This window comes from Gopherus flavomarginatus, chromosome 5 (genome assembly GCF_025201925.1).
Source record: "Gopherus flavomarginatus isolate rGopFla2 chromosome 5, rGopFla2.mat.asm, whole genome shotgun sequence".
NCBI lineage: Eukaryota > Metazoa > Chordata > Testudines > Testudinidae > Gopherus > Gopherus flavomarginatus.
The window spans coordinates 99,735,377-99,758,855 of NC_066621.1; the positions used below are offsets into that span (position 1 = coordinate 99,735,377).

The 23,479-nt window shown below is 44.6% G+C and overlaps 1 protein-coding gene across 3 annotated transcripts in view; it reads right to left on the minus strand.

Annotated features, from left to right (window-relative positions):
- Positions 1–1,197: 1,197 nt before the first annotated feature.
- Positions 1,198–23,479, minus strand: part of IVD (isovaleryl-CoA dehydrogenase) — a 29,993-nt gene continuing 7,711 nt past the window's right edge. For 2 of the 3 annotated variants that reach the window (XM_050954851.1, XM_050954853.1), the window contains 9 exons: positions 17,806–17,975; positions 15,130–15,223; positions 14,288–14,424; positions 13,061–13,157; positions 8,738–8,831; positions 6,379–6,460; positions 5,432–5,536; positions 4,278–4,350; positions 1,198–4,030 (listed from right to left, as the gene is read on the minus strand). In XM_050954851.1, coding sequence (XP_050810808.1) covers positions 3,897–4,030; positions 4,278–4,350; positions 5,432–5,536; positions 6,379–6,460; positions 8,738–8,831; positions 13,061–13,157; positions 14,288–14,424; positions 15,130–15,223; positions 17,806–17,975 — 986 coding nt within the window. In that variant the 3' untranslated portion in view covers positions 1,198–3,896. The remainder of the gene's footprint in view (positions 4,031–4,277; positions 4,351–5,431; positions 5,537–6,378; positions 6,461–8,737; positions 8,832–13,060; positions 13,158–14,287; positions 14,425–15,129; positions 15,224–17,805; positions 17,976–23,479) is intronic. The other variant, XM_050954852.1, reaches the window with a different exon arrangement.

Consider the following 23,479-nt stretch of genomic DNA (forward strand, 5'->3'; position numbering starts at 1 on the left):
GTGGAGAATGGAGCGCTGTCTATAGCCTGAGGTGGTCAGGAGCCAGTCTCCTCCTTGCAGAGCGGCAGGGCACAATTGATCTGTGTTGTAGGCACATCCCTCAACACTAGCTTTATCCCATAGGTGAGATCTAAACCAAACATCCATTTTGATGTTTGCAAAAGAAACCTTCCCTTCCACCGGCTGTTCCCTAAAACAGAGTGCTTGGTTCTGTTTAAAGTTTCAGTTTTGTCTGAGGACTATGGGAGGGGCCGAGGTCCTATTAAATTCTCCCTCCATCAGGAGGGGCATGAGACAGCTCATCATGGTAACTACAGCAGGGAGCTCTGACACCCTGTCTGATCCACTTACATCTCATTTACCTTCTTACTCTCCCTCCCACTAACTGGAGGCTTATTCTCTCACACTCTTCCACTTTCCCTCTGTCAAGGTCTTCTGCAGCAAATACATCTCTGCATGTTCTCTTCTGGTGGTATCGTAGAAAAAAGCAATCACAGCAGGGTGAGGATACAGAGCCATGCCACGGTCTCCTAACTACAGCTATTTAAACCCTGCACACATGGCTATTAACATAACCAGCTTCTGTTCCATAGGGTAAGTCCATGGAGGACCCAGTGAAGAGGCAAGGGCTCTCAGAACAAAGAAGGAACAATCAGGGATGTCTTAGATAGACACAGACACTAATAATTACTGAAATGTCTTGAAAACCATCTAGATTGCAGGTGCTGTTTCACTATTGTCTCACCAATTCTTAATCTTTATTGCAGAGCTACTTTTTCTATGACAGGATATTTGACTAATCCATTTCTGTGATCAGGTGAATGTCCCTTATTGGGCTAGAATGATTTCTATTACAAATTAAACGCAACAGATAACAGAAACAGCATACGCAGGGGCACAGTGCCCTTCTAGAATTTCTCCTATTAGCTGTGGTCTCCGGAGGCGGCCAGAGGCTTCCGCACCTGCCAGATCTACCACAAGCTTTTAGAAAAACAATTAGAGGAAAAAAGTGGTTGGTGGAGAAGAGGGAGGGAGGGGAATAAAAGGCAACATCCGTTCCCATGCACACCACAAGCTCGAATCACACAGGATGTGCACTTTGGGAGGAGTCCAGTTCTCTATTTGAGTTGTAGTTAAGAACTAAACAAAATCTATATCTGCCCCCTGCTGGGCAAAATCCAAGAAGCTCAGCCAGCATGTGTTTAAAGAGAAGATATCTTTATTGGCATAGTACATATTAAAAAACAAAATCCTAATCACAGACCCTCCTCCACTTAGCCAGGAGATTCCATGTCATTCACCACAGTGAGAACAGCTCAGTATGTGGAAAGAGCCCCTTGATCAATGCTTTTTGCAAGACAGATCACTCGATATTCACCACAGTGATGTATGGAAGTGTATGCAATTTGATTAATGTAACCTTTCCTAAGATTTATGGATCTCTCCTTCCACTCTATCTGATGGTGAATTAGACGCAGATTCATTTTGCCTTGATTTTGAGGTGCTGATCAGCCCAGAAAGTGGGATGTTATTTATTGTTTGTATTAAAACAAGCAGTGCCAGGGCTGGAGGCAGGTTTAAAAGCCATGGTATATAGGTTCCATTCTGACTCAGAACATGGATTCTTAACAATTCTAGTCACTTGAAAGATCCTGAGGTTGTTTTGACATTCATTTCAGTGGGGTTCCTTTGGACCAAGCCAGATTACAAAGCTATGATTCAGTGCCAATGTGGGGTTTTGTTTTTGTCTTTTAAACAAGTCTTCAAGAAAAACTCAAGGAAATTCATTCTCATATCAAAGAGCTAGAGAACATATCAGTAAAAAATTAATTTTAAATTATTTTTTTAAAAGCATCATGCATGGTCTCGGCACCTTCATTGCTATCAGTGCTGCTATTGGCTCCCTCTCTAAGGAGCTGCCATTTTAATGATACATCATGGGACTGGGGCTGAGATTTTCAAAGATGGCTACAGGAGTTGGATACCCAATTCCCACAAACTGTAATGGGAACTGGACATCCAAATCTTTTAGGCAGTGTAGAAAAATCCCACCTTAGATCTTTCTTGAGGCACTGGTCATGATGCAGTGGATGCAGTCTGAATGTAGGAGAGGGGATGACATTCATAATTCTGAGGTAAAGCTTAGGTCATTCTCTTATCTAAATGAGAACATATTTCCATTCTCATATATTCAGTACATAAATGTACTTGGTGTTTCACAAGTGAAGCATATTTCACCTGTGCTTCCAAGTCTGCCCTGGATTCCAGATTATATTCAGATGCAAGCCAAGGTGTCAGCCTTGATCAAAGCCCTTTGTGCTTTGGGCCCAGGGTATCTCAGAGATCACCTCTCTGTGTTTTTCCCGAGTAGTAAAGCTCAGTTGGGATGCTTGAGATGACAATCCCCAGTCTGAGGGTTGGGCATTCTAGGGGCAGACCCATGGCTCTGGGAGCTGCCTCTCCCCTTGGGCCAGAAGACCTTCCGTGCATACCGCATGACCTGTGTAGCTATCAGTATTTTTTTTTCAGAGGAAACCGAGTAAGGTGGATTTTAGTTGGGTCTGGGCGTTTCTTATTATATTTTTATATTTTATTATATTGTTGGTTTAGATTATTAAATAGATGCTTTAAAAATACTGTATTGTGTGCTGGCTTAGAGTCACCATTTAGACAAACACCAAATATAGAGAGAAAAATAAAAACTACAAGCTATATTGTTTTTAACCTACATAAGAAGGTCAAGATGGCAGCTGTTTAATTCATTGGTGTATTATATTCAAGAGATTTACTTTCTTCCTGTAATTCACTCTTTGAAGTTGTATTACACACTGCTGTATTCCTTATTAAAAATAGACCACACAAGATTTAAACTACTCCACATAATGTTTCCCTAACTCCCTCTTAAAACTGCCCCAAATTTTCTCACTAGGCTTTCTTTCTCCTTATGGCCAATTAAATTTAGGAGTGCAAGTGCACACACTCGCCAACAGAGAACCCTTTAATATAAGTCAACCTCCTTTTGCCTGATTCATTGACGGATGCCACAGTACAGGGTCTGACATTTTAAAAGCTTCCAGAATGACGGATAGTGACATCAACAAATGAATCAGACAGCGGGACGCAGCCAATCAGAAGAGTGAAGACTTCAGATTACATTCAAATATCTTGGTAAGCAGCAGGGATAGGAAAGGCAATGGGCAAAGAAAAATACATGACATCTTAACAGGGTTTTAGGTGACATTTTTTACAGTATTGCTTGTGTAGTTTAAATCCTTTGATGTTAACAGCAGACAGTAGCTACCACAAAGTTAGCTGGCATTTGGATTCCCAAAGCTGAAATTGTTAACTGGATGGCACCAGGAGGTTAACATACTGGTGGAATGTCGCATTGGGAAATTACCATCTTCCAGCAGCAGCAAATTAAAAATGCTACTTGTTCATGGCACTCGAAATTTTTAAAGATAAAATTCCATTCCCATTGTCCATTCTTTCTGGATTGATCCAATGTCCATTCCCTCTAGATTGATCTAGATTGAGGAGAATGCTCAGTAACTGATTTTTCCTATTCAATAGTTCATCATGCAAGAAACATCCTGCTTTGACTGTCATATACTCCTGGCATAAACTTCCTCCTCAACTCCTTAGATTTTAGAATCAAAATGGCTGCGAGTATGATGAAGGAACAAATTCAGGCTGATCACATGAACACGTTTACTTTTGTTCTCCTGCTCAATTCATTCGGTCAGCAGAGCCCAGTTAAACTTAGCAGCATTTGTTCATCAAATGGATAATAATCAACCAGCAGTGACCGTGATATGAGAAAAAAAGTGTTGCAGACCACCACTATGATCAAAGGCTTCTTGGTGTTGAGACTGTTTCTCACTGAATGGTGGGTGTTATTTAAAAGCAGCATTAAATGCCCGGCCAATGACAAGTCTCCGCACCTCGCTGGTTCCTGCCCCTATCTCATACAACTTGGCATCACGCAGGAAGCGACCCATAGGATAATCATTGATGTAACCATTTCCACCTACAATCACAAAGAGAAGAGATGAAAACCAAGAAAGAACAGGATATAGGCTGATTCTGTACAGACACATTCACAGAAAGCTTCCCAGTTGAAGAACAGAAGTAAATAGTTAAGTCAAACTGCAGAAGGCATTTCTTGCCTACTGAACTCAATGACTAGGAGAGGGACAACAGAAAGCCTGTATTCCTGCATGCTTCAATCCATCACAGGTCATCCTTTCTAATGGTGGAGGAAGCAACATTCTTACCTAGACACTGAATTCCATCCAGAGCTACTTGTGTAGCACATTCTGCTGAATACAGGATCACTCCTGCACAATCCTAATGGAGGGACAAGATCATTTAAATTTACAGCAACAGAATCAGCAAAGTTTCATCTGCACCGTTCCAATCATGTCTACTTTTCACCAAGTTTGTATACCTACAAACAGGCCTAAGCTCATCCCTCTCAAGCACACAAGATTGTGCAGGGCTATACCCAGGGTGGGACAAGTGGGGTAGCTGCCCAGGGAACAAAGCCAGGGGGCAGAGAAACTATGGAAAAAAAAAACAGTAGGGGGCAAAGGTGGCATGTAACTGGTGGCAGTGGGACGGGGCACATGACTGCCCCTCAGAGGACTTCAAACTGAGGGGGGTGCAGAGTAATGTTTGGGGATGAGTAGCAATGCCAGGCGGCTCAGTGGGGCCAGCCCCATGCAGCAGGGCTGGGGCTCGGCAGAGATGGGTAGGGAGTGTCACTTCCATCCCCTGACTCATCTCAGTGGGCCACCCACTGAAGGGGGAGGGGAGGAATGTGACCCCGCATGCCACTCTCCCCACATCACCTCTGCTTGCTCAGACAGGGTGCTAAAAATGCCTAGTTATGGCTCTGACACACTGAGCCAAACAGGGCTCATAGCAGAAAAACAGAAAAGTTTGTCTGTCATGCAGAGACACAAGCTTTCCATCAGATTTCACCATATCCATTCCATAAGGCCAAAAATAGAATGCAGCAGGGAAACTACACCTTCCTTCACGAATTTACATCATGCTCATGGAGGTTATATGCAATTTGACTTAGGATGTAAAACTTTTCTCCAACAGTTAGTCTCTTTCAGTTGCCTTCTTTGAACCAAGCATGCTTATGGTATCAGTGGTGGAAGTGATAACACCCTATAGTGACTGCCATAGCGACTTTCAGCAGCCTGAATATTTGGTATGGACTTACTAGGATGCAGCTCTGAATACTGTTAAATCTGCTGACATGCACAATTAAATTCTCTTTTACTTGAGGGGTACAAGGCATAAGATTTTCTGCAACTGATTCATGGACACCGACAATCTAGAACCTCCGCCCTCTCATGTGAACAAGCGTAAAAGATACATGGAGTGGCCTGAGCAGCCCATCAGGAACTGAGCTCACCTTTGCATTGAAGTGTCCTTGGTCACAGGCCTTTGCTACATTGTACACATACTGGCGAGATGCCATCAGCCGTGTGTACATATCTGCCATTTTACCCTGCATGAGCTACACAAGACAAAACAATATTCTTGAATTCAACAAAATCTTAACACTTAACATGAAATAAAGGGGAAGAGGGCAGAAATGACAACACTTGGGTCCAAAGCCATGGAAGTGACATTGTTTTATTTGGTCATCTTATGCTACCTATTGAAAACTGGACAAATCAGTGATGCTGGATTCACAAGTCATATGACTGAGGCTGGGTTACTGTTGGATCATAAGTTCATAGACGTTAGACTAGAGAGACCTGGGACTTCAAATCCTAGCTCGTCCCAACACCAGCCTTGGGTTACCATGCTGACTAAGCCAGTGCCTTTCACATTCAGTGCGAGCAGCAGTGTCACTAAGAACTGGGCCAGATATCCAATTAGGCACAGTAGGCACGTGCCTAGGGGCATCGACGTTCTAGGCATGCCTTGCCTCTCTAAAACAGCGTGCAACGCAAAAGTCAGCTGTAGGCGGGGGAGAGGGGAGCTGACGATGCTGTGCCTAGGGGTGCGTAAGGAGTAAATCCAGCCCTGACTAAGAAGTGCAACTTCAGGAAAAATCCAGGATAGATTTCATCACCCTAAACTACAAAAATCTGAGGTTCCATCAGCATGAGACTATGTTCTCCAATTTTCTTATAACAAACCAGAAGATAAAAATTACTTCAGAGTTAAATATTCTCACCAGATTTGGGGTAATTCCAGGCTACAATTTTGCATACTGGTACAGAAATATGTAGTGTGATCATCATCATAATGGGACAACCCCACCCTCTAATGAAGAGTTCAGGATCTGACCGAAGATGAAAGCAGCCTGTTCTAAGGGTATCACTGACAGCTCTTTCCCCTCACTCTCACCTGGAAGTGGCCGATTTTCTGTCCAAATGCTTCTCTCACGTGTAAGTATGGAAAAGCATGGTCAAGAACAGCCTGCATGATTCTGAGAGAAACACAGACACGGATGAGGGAGTGGAAGGAAACAGAAAAAGGAGGAAGACAGTAATTAACAAACAAACAATAATTCAAATTCTGTATCTCAGTCTAAGGCAGTGCCTGGCATACAGTGCAATTATGCTGTCATGAAATTACACTTCATGAATTTACTGTATAATTGTATTCCAGAATCTAAGCTCTTGTTAAAAAAAAGTTTCAACCCTTATAGTCGCAAAGAAAACCTTCCAAACATGGAGTTTAACCAATGCAACTGTGTCTGGCTGCGTCTGCAGATAGCCTGAAACAACAGTTCTGAGAGGCATGCACTTCCCCATCCATCCCAATGGGCCATTTACTCTGAAGCCTAATGGGGACATGTTAAATGGTCACACTGTTAACTGCTGATCATTTGAGCAAAGTCAAGCTACCGTACTTTAACCAGCATCTATGAGACTGGCTGTAGCAGCCAAAACTGGTGAAGTGTGCAGTGTACAATGAGACAGTAAATGTTTGCTGGGGGACGAAATGAAGCATTCAACTCCCTCTCCTCCAAATTTCTAGTCACCTCTTACCTTGCCCAAACGGGAAGCTGCATTTCCTCCCTTGTCCAAAAGCCTCAATTGCCTTCTGGATTTCCAAAAACCTAAACCAACTTCCACTACCTCCTGGTGCCTGAAGCTCCCATTGTCCCCTGCCCAGATGTTAAGATCCCCATCCCACACCCAAACAACTTCTATACTGCAGTTCTGGATTTTGAACTCAGAAGTCTGCAGCATGTTGAAAACTTAAAATCTTGGGACAGGATAAGATTCATTACTTATTTTGATATGAAAGTCAATGTATCACCTAGAATTATTTGTACTGTATTGGTGGGATGTAAAAGAGTGGAGGAGAAAGCGCTAGTTCAGGTCCTTGCCACACACTTTAAGGCTAATATGTTACAGAGAAAACAAGGGCTTGGTTTTAAATAACATTTCACATCAGTGTGTGCTGGGCTGTTCCTTTGAGAACAATTCAGTGTTCAGAAAAGAGGATGCTTTAATGACAGAGAGAAACACCTGTTAAAGATAAGACTTGGTTTAGTGAGATACTTATGGCACCATCATTAGGGGCGTTCAAGACATTGTTACATTAAGTTTATGGCTGGATTAATAAGTGCTCTACTCTTCGCTAGCTCCTTCCAGGGCGCTGCAGAGTCAGTAGCTCCACAAAGGTGCAGTGAGAATTCTAGTTTACAGATAGGTAAAAAGGGACATTGAGAATTTAAGCATCCTTCCTAAGGTTACACCCAAAACAGAAGTGGAGTCAGGAATAAAACTCAGGAGAGTCCCGGCTCCCTCTCATATGCTTTATACAATAGACAACACTGCCTGTCAGGGACATATCCTAGTGTCTTGTTTGATGCAAGGGGCTGAACTGTTCCTTCACTGAACAGAGTGTAGGGAAAGGCCCTTCAAGTTGGGCCAAGCCTCCAACCTGAAGGAGGCATCCTTATTGGGCAGTTTTCTCCTGCATTTCAATGCTGAACTGCCACTAGGGAGCCTGCACAGGACAACTGAAGACTAGGAGACAAGTCCCCCACACAGTGTCACTTGTTTAAAATTTAGAAACAGTCCATATTCTGGTCCCTGGCACAGAGAGATGTCTCTTTATTTATATTTGCATTTTTTATGATGCTGTTAGTTTCTGATGTTCATGATTATCTTATTTATTATGACCATATTATAAAATTGGGGGATTTAAAAAGCAGGTGTTACTGGGGGAGAAAATACAGTAATAGAAACTGTTAAATTTAGAACATGTAGCAAAGAGAATGTGAGCACGAAGAGAATCCGAAGTTGTCAGAAGGGAGTTGCGGTGCAATGAAGTTTGAAAACCCCTGAACTAGAGGATTCAGCAGCTCCTTTACAACCTCAGCTAGGATTACTCTGCACTGCTGTGCATCTCATTCATTAATTGAGCAGCATAAAGCAGCCCAGAACTAAGAGAGGAGGAACTCCACCTTTCTACTGAAAGAGGGTAGTCTTTCTAAATAAAGGTTACCATTGAGCCCACTAGATGGCGATACAAAGATTTAAGATGAGGGATCAGTATGGAACCTAAGGACGGAATGAATAAGAATTATTTATCCCTTTCTCAAGCAGAAGCACCTCTCTTGTAAGGGGGATTTAAGTTGTTATGCTGTAAATAAACTAATGCCACAAATTGGGACCACTGGTTAAACCAGGTGAAGTGATAAACAAAAACGATATGGGATTAGTAGAAAAATTAAAAGACCATTTACCCTAGTGGTCCACCAGACAGCACGAGTCTCTCCAGATCCAAGCCACTCATCAGAACATAGACTCCTTTACTCAGCTGCCCCAAGACATTCTCAGCTGCAATCAGCAAAGAGAAGTTAATTACTTGTAAGCAGAGCTCTCAGAAGGCAAGTTGTTGCCTATGGATCTACATTTTATGGGGAGAGGATTCAAACCGCTAGCAGTGTTCTCCTTTTGCCTTGGGGCACAACCATTAAGGCAACACACATTCCCTGCCCCCACAACTTTTCTTTCCAACCAAAGCTATAAACAAAGCAGTAGTGTGATCTAAGGTGCCTTTACAGCCAGGGTTACCTTTTAGAAAATGGGGAACAGAGTAAGTATTGTCTATAGAGCCACAAGGCTAAAGATTAAAATAATTACAACAATGGGGAAGGGAGAGTATGGCTACACAGCAATAAAAAACCCCACAACAGCGCATCTCACAGCCTGGGTCAACTGCTCTGGGCTTGTGAGGCAGGGGCTACACAGGGCTAGCAACAGTGGTGTAGACGTTCAGGATCAGCCAGGAACCTAGGCTCTGAGCCTCTCCCACTTCACTGGTCAGGCTTGGCAAGTCTACCTTGCAGTAGAACTGAAGTACCTGGTCTTCACTGTGTTTTACCTCAGGCCAGCTCATGCCCATTAGTTATCCTGAGGTAAAACACACACTTTTGTTAGCAATGGAGACAAGGCCTTAGTTGCGAGTTCAAATCTAGCTGAAGTTGATAGTGACTAAAGTGTGTTATTGTCAGATGGCTATTAGGTGACCTCTATGAAAGCAGTGAGATTCTTGCTGTCCAATATATGTATGTCTCCATATCACAATGGGCATCTCTAACATTGATGCCTAGGATTAAATGTACAGTGAACCAGTACTCTCCTCTGACCCTGCAGGTCAGGGTTGGGACACACTGGCAAGATGGTATTGGAAAATTTGCACTGCCATTATCCATGTACTCTGTGCAGGGCTGTCAATCCAGCAATTTGCACAAATACTGCAATCATTCTTTTTTTTTTTTTTTTTTAAATTTTTTTTTAAAGAGAGCTAATGTTAGCTCTATGAAGATGAAACAGAGCTGGCACACTAGACAGCAGGTTAAAGACAAAAAAGGATTACCCTCCCCCCCGTATGTTAGCTTATGAGGATGTGAAGAGCATGTATCAAAGTGTGCCAGCAAAGAGGGAGAAACAGGAAAAGAAAGCTTAACCCCTCAGTGATGCTGTACAGTGATAAGAATGGGAGAATTGAATGCCTTGCAAACCATGCCTGGTAGGATTGAAAAGATTGTTCATTGATGCTGCTGTAGTCCAAAATAAGTAAGCACTAATCTGAGGGCTTCAATCACAAAAGAATATAACTGCACAAGATGCAAGCTGAAAACCAGATATGAATGGAATTTTTGGACATAGGCAGATAGGTTGGGATCACCTGAAGCTAAGACTCTGGATTTTAAGGTATGTCAGCACAGCAATTAAACACCAGTGGCTGGCCCATGTCATCTGACTCGGGTTTGCAGAGCTCAGGCTGTGGGGCTGTAAAACTGCAGTGTAGACATTTGGTCTCGGGCTGCAGCCTGGGCTCCTCCGCACTCGCGGGTCCCAGAGTTTGGGCCCGAGCCTGAGCATCTATACCACATTTTTACAGCCCTTCAGCCTGAGCCTGAATCAGATGACAGGTCAACTGTAGGTGTTTAATTGCCAGGTAGACATACCCCATGCAAATTCTGTTCATTGTAGATAGAAACTGAAGGTCTGCCAGATGTCTAGCTCATTCAGGAATTGTGTTGATGGGCTCTGTGGGGAACTGCAACCAATCCTCCTCCACCAGAACATCAGTCATCATGTCATGGGACTTTGAGTTCGAGCTGAAAAAATGCAGGAGAAGAGAAACGAAAAATACTAATAGCAAACATCTTAAACATTTTGTCAAAAGAGAAATGTCCTCATTAGTCACAAGAAGCTAACAAGATAAAACTACGCACAAATAATGGAGTGTCACAGCTAAAGGGGACACTGAACAAACACAAACGCCCCCTTCGCAAATGAAGAAAAGGAACTGATAATTATACAACAAGTTGAAATATATATGTGCTCAATGCACAAGGGGTGCAGGGCTAATGGTTGTGTCTCAGGGAAAAACCTGAAAGTGCTCTGAATTGGCTTCTCACTCATACCATGTGTCACAAGAATGTGGATCCACAGAAGGTATCCACTATGGCAAAACACACTCAGTGAAGCACTGCTGACAGTGAAACCATGTACCTTAGAGTGGATGGGATTGTAGTGCTCGAGGACCCCTTGATCTATAAGGGTTTGTCTACTCAGGAATTAAAAAAAACCATGGCTCACCCAGGTCAGCTGACTGGGCTCAGGCTCCAAGGCTGAAAAACTGCAGTGTAGACATTTGGGCTCAGGCTGGAGTCCGAGCTCTGGGACCCTGCAAGGGTGGAAGGTCTCAGGAATTGGACTGGAGCCTGAGCCCAAACATCTACACAGCAATCTTTAGTCCTACAGAACAAGCCCCGCGAGCCTGAGTCAGCTGACCCAGGCCACCTGTAGCCACGCGAGAGGGCTTTTATCCCCATGTAGACGTACCCTAAGAGAAAGATGTCCTGAAGACATACGGGAAGATATTGAATTGGCTCAGGGCTTGGCTACAGTTGAGAGTTACAGCGCTGGTGGTGGCTTTACAGTGCTGTAACTTACTCCCCGTCCACACTGGCAAGGCACATACAGCGCTGTATCTCCCTGGCTACAGCGCTGCATGTACTCCACCTCGACAAGAGGAATAAAGAGAACAGCGCTGGTACTGCAGCACCAGTGTAAACAGTGATTAATCTTACTACGCTGCAACTCCGGAATTTTCCCATAATGCTTTTAACTAAAGAACTCTCTTTGTTTTGTTGTGATGCCTCTCTTTGTTTTATTGTGAACTTGTGGCTCCCGGAGCTGCTTATCTGAAAAACAAACACAGCAATTGTTTGCTTGAGCAGAGGCAGGCAGGGAATGTCCACAGCTAGTGTTTGCTTGAGGAGAGAAACAGCATGGCGGGGTGGGGGGAGGGAGTCCCTCGGAGCAACTGCTTATCTAGTCTGAAGGCTATTTGCATTTAAGAGTGAATGAGGGAGGGATGGGGGAAATGGTCGGAATTTGCAAGGCAGGGAGCTGACACAGTGTCGGCTCCAAAAATCCACTCTCTCTCCCCCCCACCACGCTCCCTGTCACACTCTACCCCATCCCCCTCTTTTGAAAAGCATCTTGCAGCCACTTGAACGTTGGGAAAGCTGCCCATAATGCACCACTCCCAACACCGCTGCAAATGCTGCAAATGTGGCCACACTGCAGTGCTGGTAGCTGTCAATGTGGCCACACTGCAGCGCTTTCCCTACACAGCTGTACGAAGACAGCTTTACCTCCCAGCGCTGTACAGCTGCAAGTGTAGCCAAACCCTTAGTCTCCAAGACTGGAGATCAGACGCAAGAGTTGTAGCTCCCATGCAAAGAGTGTACGATTTTAGCACTATCCTAATCTGCTTCAGTGAGTGATCAGAAAACAGGAATCCTGTTGCCATGAGAACACTGTTGTGTATGGATCAGAGCATACATGGAATGGCTGAAAGACTCAACCTAGGTTCATTGACCTTTCTGACCAGAGGTTGGGGATCTAGTAAAATTACAAATGTTGGCAGTTAGGGGTCTCAATCAGCCCCTGAAACTCCTCTGAAGTGATACCAAAACTTGTCCTCACAGATGAGATTTTCAGAGTCAAGAAAATGAATCTCCTCAATGTACTGTACACCGGTTTTTAATTTCCTTCCGTGAAAAAATGGTCACAGGAATTGAACCAAATAAAGCATGTTGGACAGTGACTACAACCTACTACCAGGGGTTCTGGAAAAGTGGCGCTCAGGGACTCGTTAAGAGTTTCTCTAAAACCCCATTCCCAGAATCCAGACTGGAGGCTCCAAGATAAACAGCATCATCAGCAGTTTCTCCTAAAGCTTCATCCAAGCTTTGCAAAGCCACTGGCTAAGTGTCATGTCCAATGCTGCTCAACCCAGAAGGTGGAACAGAAATGAACCATCACTGGCAGACTGAATCACTCTAATGCACAAGACAGCAATTTCTCCTAGCCTCAATATCTCACCTGCAAGGTAGTCACCAAGGAGAGAAGTGTCTGAAAAACCTTCTACTCAGAATTTGAACGCACACGTAAGTGATGTTTCAGTCTATATGAGTGAAGAGAGTGGAAGCCACTATGTGGATATGGTAAGGGGTTCTGCTCAGCTCTCAGAAGTCACTCACCAGGAATCTTACAGTCCTCAAAGATCAGTTCACAGGTATTGGACCCCCTCATTCCCAGCTTATCAAGCTTCTGAGCAGTGCTGAAACCAGGCATACCCTGCAAACCAAAAAGAGAAGCAGGTTACTAGCTTCTCTCTTCTGGAAGTTGAAACAGACCATGACAGAGAAATTAAAGCAAAACCTCCCCAACCTAATAAATGAGCAGGGGGGATTGCAAAAAGTGAGGTGTGCTGGAGGACTACCAGTGTCAAATGTCTGCTGTTGGAGCAAACACAAGTGTGAGTATTAGTGTGGGGGAAGCAAACACGTGTACCAGAAAGCAGTGCCTGAGACGACAACATGAATCGTGGGAGTGGAATTTGTTTTCTAATGCACATGAATCTGGAATGAGTAACGACTTAGTCAGAACACAGAACCAGATGTTAAATATTTAAATCAATACATGGTAAAGATAGCTGTGTGGGCCCAGTGGCTGTGTGGTTCCAGCCACTGACACTGCAAACTCCATCAAAAGGTTAACTGGTCTGAACCATTCTTATCAAATGACCACTATATTTAGCCCTTTATCATAGCTTCCTGCCTTCATGAAGACGTCTTGTTATTTTTTCTACAGTGTGATAGGTGTATATGGCTCTCTACAGTCAAATTAAAAGGAGAGAGACAGGTTCCTGACCCCAAGTGGCTTGCAAGCTAGCAGCCTGATTCTGCTCCCATTGAAGTCAATGGAACAGGATTGGGCTGTTGGACCAAGGTCTGCAAGGTATGACAAACAGAGGATGGGGAGCATGGGGATTACAGCAGAAGATCACAAGATATGTTTTATGGACATGTTTTGTAGGCTCTGAAGGCAGTGTGTGTGGGGAGGGGGGGCGGGAGGGAGGTGAGAGGGTAGTGGGTAGGGGAGGGTTAATAATGAAGATTGTTTTCATGGTGATATACTGAAAAATTTGAGGGAACAAAAACAGGCATGAAGGTAGCAGTGCAGGTCAGCAGAGGAAGTGAGGTAGCATAGCGTACAGGCCCTCTGTGCATGTGGACAAGTGGGGTGAAAGCATTACTTGTCTGGTTATCACTACCATATCACAATGTTCCTCTGAGCACGGGGCTGCTAATTGTCAAGACTGACTACTTTAGAAGGCCAAGTAGTTCTATTTGGGAATGGACTGTAGGCTCAAAATAGGATAAAATAAGGCAGGGTGACTTACTCTCCAGTGACGTAAGACCTACCTTCTCCATGATGAATGCTGTTATACCCCGTGAGGCTGGAACAGCATTGAGATCTGTTTTAGCATAAACTATTAGAACATCAGCGTCTGGTCCATTAGTGATCCAAAACTTGTTCCCATTCAAAACAAAGTAATCCCCTAGAAACATAAGAGATGGAATCTGTTAGTTCACAACAGACTCAGTCAGGGATTCAGAAACAATACCTCTCCTCTGCCTCCTGACCCAATAAACTATAACCCAGGCTCCCTAAGGCACTCTCAGAAGTCCACAAAGCAGCCTTGGGTAAAATACCTCCCCAGACTCTGGGGTCCAAAGGATAAGATCAATAAGCCATTGTAGAGCCCACCCCAGGCCTCTTAATAAGGCCTTTATACAGCTGTCTCACACAAGCTGTTCTTCCCACCATAACCAACCCTCTGTGTGGAACAACAGACTAGAGGTGTCACAGGTGTGTCAATGTGATGTTTAACCCTTCTCCCAGCCAAAATTCCATATTTACATTTTCAGGGTCTGGAATCACTCAGTCTCTTCCATCATCATCAGTAATGGACCTGGCCCATCCCTCTCTATAACTTTTTTGTCAAACCCTTGAGTGAACCTTCTGCTTGCCTACTAGGGAGTGGCATGTTGGAGTTGGTCCTGCTTTGAGCAGGGGGTTGGACTAGATGACCTCCTGAGGTCTCTTCCAACCCTAATATTCTATAATTCAAGAAAGCTGATTCTGCCCAGAGCACAGCTGAATGTGTCGAGAAGGTTAAATCTAGATTTTAAAGGAAAGATGCTTAGGCTGGCCAGGAGAAGCACATGGGCAATTTCCCCAGTTGGCACGTGAAATATTTTACCTTTTCTGTCTGCCTTGAGCTTCATAGAGACAACGTCAGAACCAGCGTTGGGTTCGCTCATTGCCAGGGCTCCAATGTGCTCCCCATTGATTAGCTGGGAAAAAACAAGACAAAAAAATGGAAGAGGAGGAGGAAACGTTTTTGTTGCATTTTTGAGTGGGGAGGGAAGGGGTTGCACTCAATCTCAAAGTTCATTGTGTTCCATATAAACTGTAAGTAGGAAACTTTGTCCCTGGAAGAATTCCAACAACAACCTCATGTGTCCTATTGTGCTGAGGGCATAGAACAGAATCAAACCACAAGATGAGTCAATGCACATGTCAGTTACTGTTTTAAAAACAGAGTTTTATCCATCTATCTTCAAGAAGGTGCCAACAGAACCATGCTGACAGCCATATGCCTTTTTCCAAAATCCATGTTCCCCGATTGCCTTTTAAAATGGTTGATTGGCAGAGGCAAATATTTTATGCATATGCAAAAGAAAGCTCAGCTTGTTTAAAACTAGAATTGGAGAAAACAAAAAAGTCAATGAGGGGGACAGAGAGACTGCAGTGTTCAGCACTAGATTAATATCATGATTCACCACACACTTGTGATGGCATGACAGATGGACACCCTCCTTCTGTGTCCCCTCATGCCACGTTCTGACACAGCTGCTGCTGTCTCTTCTCTGTTCATGTTCTCCTGTCCTTTTCTCCTTCTTGCCCTTTACCTTCTCTGGGTATTTTTTGCACGTTTTTCCCCCCTCTTTTGTTCCTTTGTTTTGTGGAGAAAGGTTTAATATACAAAAATATATATGACATATTAAATCTGTATATTTCAACTGCATTTTTTATGATGTACTGGAAACTAGTTTGGTTTTATAAATTATATAAAATGACCAATGTAGTTTTCAGCCCATCATTAAAGATTCAGTTAAAATTCAGGAATAATGAAAAATAAGGTGGTTTGTCATACTGCAAATCAGTGAATGACAATGTTAAAATACACTGAGAAATGACAAGGATACATGGAGTTTATGTACTGACAGACAGAACAAGATTTCTTTTGTTAAGTAATTGAACGCTTTTCTTGCTGCTGAATTTAAGTCCCTCATGTTGACCATTTTAGACAGCTGTGATTCAACTTATGAAGAAATACATCCAATATGTTTAGATATTGAAATCTGTTTAACAGAGGCTGCGGTCTAAAACACAGAGGTCACTTGAGTGCCAGAGAAGACTTTCAATCAGTTGATTAACAAACAAACGAAGCAACCAGACAACGGAATAAGAAAGCAATGAGTGATACTTAGTACACATGCAGCGCTTTTCATCCAGAAACATCAACGAGCTTTATGAAGGTAGAACAAGATTCTCGTCAAAGTCTTTTTGGGGGAAAACCAAAATTACTTCATAGCCACACACAGGAACTGAGGCACAGAGAGATTAAGTGACTTGCCCAAGGTCACCCAGCAAGTCAGGGGAAAAAGGCAGATATACAAGAGCAAGGTTCCTCCCTCTCATGGTATGTCTACACTTTGAGCTAGGGTGTAATACTCAGCTTGAGGAGACATACCCATGTTCGCTCTAATCAAGCTAGCATATTACAAACAGAGCATAACTGTGGTTGTGGAAACGTCAGGAGGTGCTAGCTAGTCCAAATACGTACCCATCTGACATGCTAGGCACATACTCCTGCAGTTCACATCACCATAGCTACACTCTATTTCGAGTGTGCTAGCTCGATCAGAGCTGGTGTGGGTATATCTCCTCCAACTGGAATTTATACCTCTAGCTCCAAGTGTACCCTTAGTTTACTGTCCTATCCACTGGCCCATGCTGCCTCCAGAAATGACCCTGAAAAAAGCTCAGACAAGACATCTGTAAGAGTTTAAAGTTCTGCAGGAACCTTCATCAAGATGGATTAGTCAGAACAAAACAGGATCATTAAGAAGCTGAAGAAGGGCAAATTTGAAAGGTACAATCCTTTTCAAAGCTTGCTGCAGCAAGCTCACGTGATGTACTGGAAGATTAAACTCTGTGAAAGACAAACATGTCCGGACATGCAGTTGTAATACGTGCCTCTGGTGCCTCATGCAGGGCAAAATGCTTTTGACACCTGAGAAGTGCGTATCCCATACTGCAACCACTCATTTTAAAAAGGTCAGCAGTTACTCCGGCAAAATGTGTGTAAGCAACACACGTTTGTTAGAAAAAAACAGATGTGTCTGCTGGCTTAAAACCCCTTTTCAAAATGTCTTTTTAACTTTACTTTTTTCTTACTAAAGGGCCTGATCCTGTGCCCACTGGCTTCCTTATTTGTTTTAAAGACTATAGGGATCCCTGCAGTAAGAGCAGCTTGCTGTGATACTTTCTGTCCCAGATGTAAGACTGAAATGGACTGAACCAAACAGCCACTGGGAAGAGATACTAATGCTAGAAGTTCAGTACTGTCCCATTCAATGTATGCAGCTGTTAGGCACACAAGGGGAGACAAAGTGCTAGAGCTCAGTTCAGCCATGGAACATCTGTGAAATGTTGTGAACTCTGTTGTTACTTCAAATGTCAAAAAATATGTAGTTTTATGCTATAACTAGACCTATTACTTCATATTTCTTCTTACTGCGCACCAGATACCAAAGGCACCGTGTAAACAGACATTCTCTCAGGTCCTCTGCCTCCACCAACTACATACCTTGGGTAGGTATTTCTCTTTCTGTGCTTCATTGCCATTCCGTACTAACTGGTTAATACAAAGGTTTGAATGGGCACCATAACTGAGTCCAACAGCTGCTGAAACTCGAGAGATTTCCTCCATCACTAACACATGGTCCAGATACCCCATTCCAGATCCACCATATTCCACTAGCAGGAGAAAAAAATTCATGATCACCTTAGATCAATAACCCTATGGTAAATAAAACATATACAGTCTCCTGCAACGTAAGAAAAGAGGAGACTAAGGGGGGATATGATAGAGGTATATAAAATCATGAGTGATGTGGAGAAAGTAGATAAGGAAAAGTTATTTACTTATTCCCATAATACAAGAACTAGGGGCCACCAAATGAAATTAATGGGCAGCAGGTTTAAAACAAATAAAAGGAAGTTCTTCATGCAGCGCACAGTCAACTTGTGGAACTCCTTACCTGAGGAGGTTGTGAAGGCTAGGACTATAACAGCGTTTAAAAGAGAACTGGATAAATTCATGGTGGTTAAGTCCACAAATGGCTATTAGCCAGGATGGGTAAGGAATGGTGTCCCTAGCCTCTGTTTGTCAGAGGGTGGGGATGGATGGCAGGAGAGATCACTTGATCATTGCCTGTTAGGTTCACTCCCTCTGAGGCACCTGGCATTGGCCACTGTTGGTAGACAGCATAGTGGGCTGGATGGACCTTTGGTCTGACTCAGTAAGGCCGTTCTTATGTTGTTATGCAAATTGAGTCCAATGCTGGACTTAAACTTCACTGGATGTCTCAGAAACTTACATTTGGACTTCTGCTTTAGACTGACTCTCACTGAGCTAGTTACTTCTGGGTTCCCAATCCTTCCTGAACCCCAACTCTCCTATCTTAAAGGCATAGTACGTTACTTATTCAGAACAATTAGTAACACTTTGTGCATATAAAAGCATAGTAACCACATATACACGTATATATGAATAAAACATTGACCCAACATCCAAGCATCACAGACAATTGCATGATTCTGCATCTCTCATACTAACTGTATCCCAAAACTTAGCATTAATTTAATATTACCACAAAAATTAAATGGAGAAAAAGCAAAAAGGTACAGAAAAACAAGAGAAGACTTTTCCAGAGGATAACTGATATAAGATGGAGAATCAGTAGGGTAGAGGGGAACAAAAAGGCTGCTCCTGACTAATAGCAGGAGCTACAAAAGAGACTTTCACGTATGGCCAACTCGAGAAGCAGAAGCCAATGACAGATGAGAGTATAGTAGAATAGATGAGGGCTTAGTAGACTAAAGAGAAACAAAGTGGGTGAAGTCAACTGGGGCATATTCCATGGATGGTTTTCAAAACAAGAATGGCAGCTTTCAACAGGATCCTGAAATGAATGGGGGAGTCAGTGGACCTGCATAAGCGTTGGGGGGTGATATGATCAAACTTTTCAGAAGCAGGATGGAGAAAAATTGATGATTAAAAATATTTTTATTTAACTAAAGGTAACTAAAAGGGTGACTAAAGATATAAACAGAATAGTCTCAAACTGAGCGTATATCTACACTACGGGATTATTCCGATTTTACATAAACTGGTTTTGTAAAACAGATTGTATAAAGTCGAGTGCACACGGCCACACTAAGCACATTAATTCGGCGGTGTGCGTCCATGTACCGAGACTAGCGTCGATTTCCAGAGCGTTGCACTGTGGGTAGCTATCCCATAGCTATCCCATAGTTCCCGCAGTCTCCCCCGCCCCTTGGAATTCTGGGTTGAGATCCCAGTGCCTGATGGGGCAAAAAACATTGTCACGGGTGGTTCTGGGTACAGCCTCAACCCACCCTCCGTGAAAGCAGCAGACAACCATTTCGCGCCTTTTTTCCTGGCTGAACTGTGCAAACGCCATAGCACAGCAAGCATGGACCCTGCTCAGATCAAGACCGCAATCGTGGACGTTGTAGACACCTCGCGCATTCTCGTGCAGTCTATGCTGAACCAGGACCTGCAAAGCCAGGCAAGGAGGCGGCGGCGGCTACGGCGGCACGATGACAAGAGTGATGAGGACATGGACACAGAATTCTCTCAAACCGCAGGCCCTTGCGCTTTGGAGATCCTGCTGGTAATGGGACAGGTTCTAGCCATTGAACGCCGATTTTGGGCCCGGGAAACAAGCACAGACTGGTGGGACCGCATAGTTTTGCAGGTTTGGGATGATTCACAGTGGCTGCGAAACTTTCGCATGCGTAACGGCACTTTCATGGAACTTTGTGACTTGATTTCCCCTGCCCTGAAATGCCATAATACCAAGATGAGAGCAGCTTTCACAGTTGAGAAGCGAGTGGCAATAGCCCTCTGGAAGCTTGCAACACCAGACAGCTACCGGTCAGTCAGGAATCAATTTGGAGTGGGAAAATCTACTGTGGGGGCTGCTGTGATGCAAGTAGCAAAAGCAATCATTAAGCTGCTGCTACGAAAGGTTGTGACTCTGGGAAACGTGCAGGTCATAGTGGATGGTTTTGCTGCAATGGGATTCCCTAACTGGGGGGGGGCGCGATAAATGGAACCCATATCCCTATCTTGGCACCGGAGCACCGGGGCACCCAGTACATAAACCGCAAGGGGTACTTTTCCATGGTGCTGCAAGCACTGGTGGATCACAAGGGACGTTTCACCAACATCCATGTGGGATGGCCAGGAAGGGTTCATGACGCTCGCGTCTTCAGGAACACTACTCTGTTTAAACGGCTGCAGCAAGGGAATTACTTCCCAGACCAGAAAATAACAGTTGGGGATGTTGAAATGCCTGTAGTTATCCCGGGTGACCCAGCCGACCCCTTGGTGCCAAGGCTCATGAAGCCATACACAGGCAGCATGGACAGTAGTCAGGAGCTGTTCAACTACAGGCTGAGCAAGTGAAGAATGGTGGTAGAATGTGCATTTGGCCGTTTAAAGGCGCGCTGGCGCACATTACTGACTTGCTCAGACCTCAGCCAAACCAATGTCCCCACTGTTATTGCTGCTTGCTGTGTGCTCCACAATCTCTGTGAGAGTAAGGGGGAGACCTTTATGGCGGGGTGGGAGGCGGAGGTAAATCACCTGGCCGCTGATTACGTGCAGCCAGACACCAGGGTGATTAGAAGAGCACATCACGAAGCGGTGCGCATCAGAGAAGCTTTGAAAATGAGTTTCATCATGGGCCAGGGTATGGTGTGACTGTTGTGTTTGTTTCCCCTTGATGACCCCCGCTTGACTGACTCACTCCCTGTAAGCAACCCACCCTCCCCCTTCGATTACAGCTTGCTTAAGGAAATAAAGTCACTATCGTTTTAAAATCATGTATTCTTTATTAAAAAGTTATTATAAAAAGAGGCAGAGAACTGACAAGGTATCCCGGGTGTAGTTTGGGAGGAGGACAGGAGGGAAGGAAAAGGCCACTAAAAATATTTCAAAGTAATGACAGCCTTTTGGTTGGGCTGTCCATGGGGGTGGAGTGGGCGGGTGCACGAAGCCTTTCCCCATGCATTCTTACACGTCTGGGTGAGGATGATATGGAACATGGTGAGTGGTGAGGGTGGTTACACAGGGGCTGCAGCGGCACTCTGTGACCCTGCTGCTGTTCCTGAAGCTCCACCAGACGTCGGAGGATGTCAGTTTGATCACGCAGCAGCCCCAGCGTTGCATCCCGCCACCGCTGATCTTCCTGCCTACACCTCTGATCTTCCTGCCGCCACCTCTCATCTCGAGCGTCTCTCCTCTCCTCATGTTGGTCCCTCCTGTCCTCACGTTCACTGGCATCTTTCCTGTAATTTGATACCACGTCCTTCTACTCATTCAGATGAGCTCTTTCATTGCGGCTTACTTCCATGATTTCCGAGAACATTTCATCTCGCATCTTTTTTTTCCTCTGCCTTATCTGAGATACCCTTCGGGATGAAGTAGGGAGGCTAGAAAAATTTGCAGCTGCATGAGGGAGGTAAAAAAGGGAGAGAAGCATTAAAAAAGATACATTTTACAGAACAATGGTTATATACTTTCACAGGCCACGTCCAGACTACCCGCCGTATCGGCGGGTTAAAATCGATTGCTCGGGGATCGATATATTGTGTCTAATCTAGACGCGATATATCGATCCCCGAGCGCGCTTATATCGATTCCGGAACTCCATCAACCCCAATGGAGTTCCGGAATCGACAGGGAGAGCCGCGAACATCGATCCCGCGCGGTGTGGACGGGTGAGTAATCCGATCTTAGATATTCGACTTCAGCTACGTTATTCACGTAGCTGAAGTTGCGTATCTAAGATCGATTTCCCCCCCCTAGTGTGGACCAGCCCACAGTGAACAACGCTATTCACCTTACATAGCACATGTGATTTCACTACAAGGTCGCATTTTGCATCTTAATATTGAGTGCCTGCGACTCTGGCGTTAAGAGATCTCACAGGCGCAGGTCCAGGCAGCAGAATTCAGCTTGCATGCGGCCATGGTAAGCCATTGTTTTTCGGCTTCTACAGCCTTCATATACACAGTGCCCTCCTTTCCCAAATACCAAGCAAAGCCCGTTAAGTGCTGCTTCTCTCCTGTTAACATGCAGCAGCAGAAACCACCCCCTTATCCAATTCTCTGGGATGATCGCTTTACCCCTCCCCACACTGCATGGCTGGTATCATGGAAGATCACTGCTAATCACCCCACTTCCCTCTGCACCGCGTGGCTGGTAGCAGGGAAGATCCCTGCTAGCCAAACGCAAAAAAGCTCAGCGCCATTACCCTCCCTCCCCTCCCCATGCTTGGCTACCTGCAAGGAAGGATTTCTTTTAAGCAAAAGGCAGACAGGCCGGTAGGAATGGCCATCTCTGTCCCCTTAATTAAATTCCTGAATTTCAACCAGGTTACCATGAATGATATCACTCTCCTGAGGATAACACAGCGAGATAAAGAACGGATGTTGCTTGAATGGCAGCAATCACCGGGACCATACGCAGCTATGCTTTGTCATGCAATGATACCAGATTACTTGCTACATGCATGGCGTGGTCAAGTGTCCTACCATGGTGGACGGAATAAGGCTGCCTTGCCCAGGAACCTTCTGCAAAGGCTTTTGGAGTACCTTCAGGAGAGCTTCATGGAGATGTCCCTGGAGGATTTCCGCTCCATCCCCAGACACGTTAACAAACTTTTCCAATAACTGTACTGGCCGCAAGTGCATCCCAAGTCCTCAGGGCAAATCAATCATTAAAAAACGCTTGCTTTTAAACCATGTTTTATATTTACAAAGGTACACTTACCAGAGGTCACTTCCATGGCTTCACTGTCTGGGCTAGTGGCTTGGGAGGGTAATTCCGTCTGGGTGAGAAAAAGCTCCTGGCTGTTGGGGCTAACGGAGTGCTGTGTGCTCTCTGCAAGCCTGTCCTCCTTGCCATCTTCCCCGTCCGCAGAATCCTCAGGCATGGCTGAGATTACCACCCCCACCTCGGAATCCACGGACAGGGGTGGGGTAGTGGTGGCGGACCCCCCTAGAATTGCATGCAGCTCAGGGTAGAAGCGGCATGTTTTCAGCCCTGCTCCGGACCTTCCGTTTGCTTCTTTGGTTTTCTGGTAGACTTGTCTGAGCTCCTTAACTTTCACTCTGCACTGCACTGAATCTCTGGTGTGGCCTTTCTCCATCATAGCCTTGGAAAT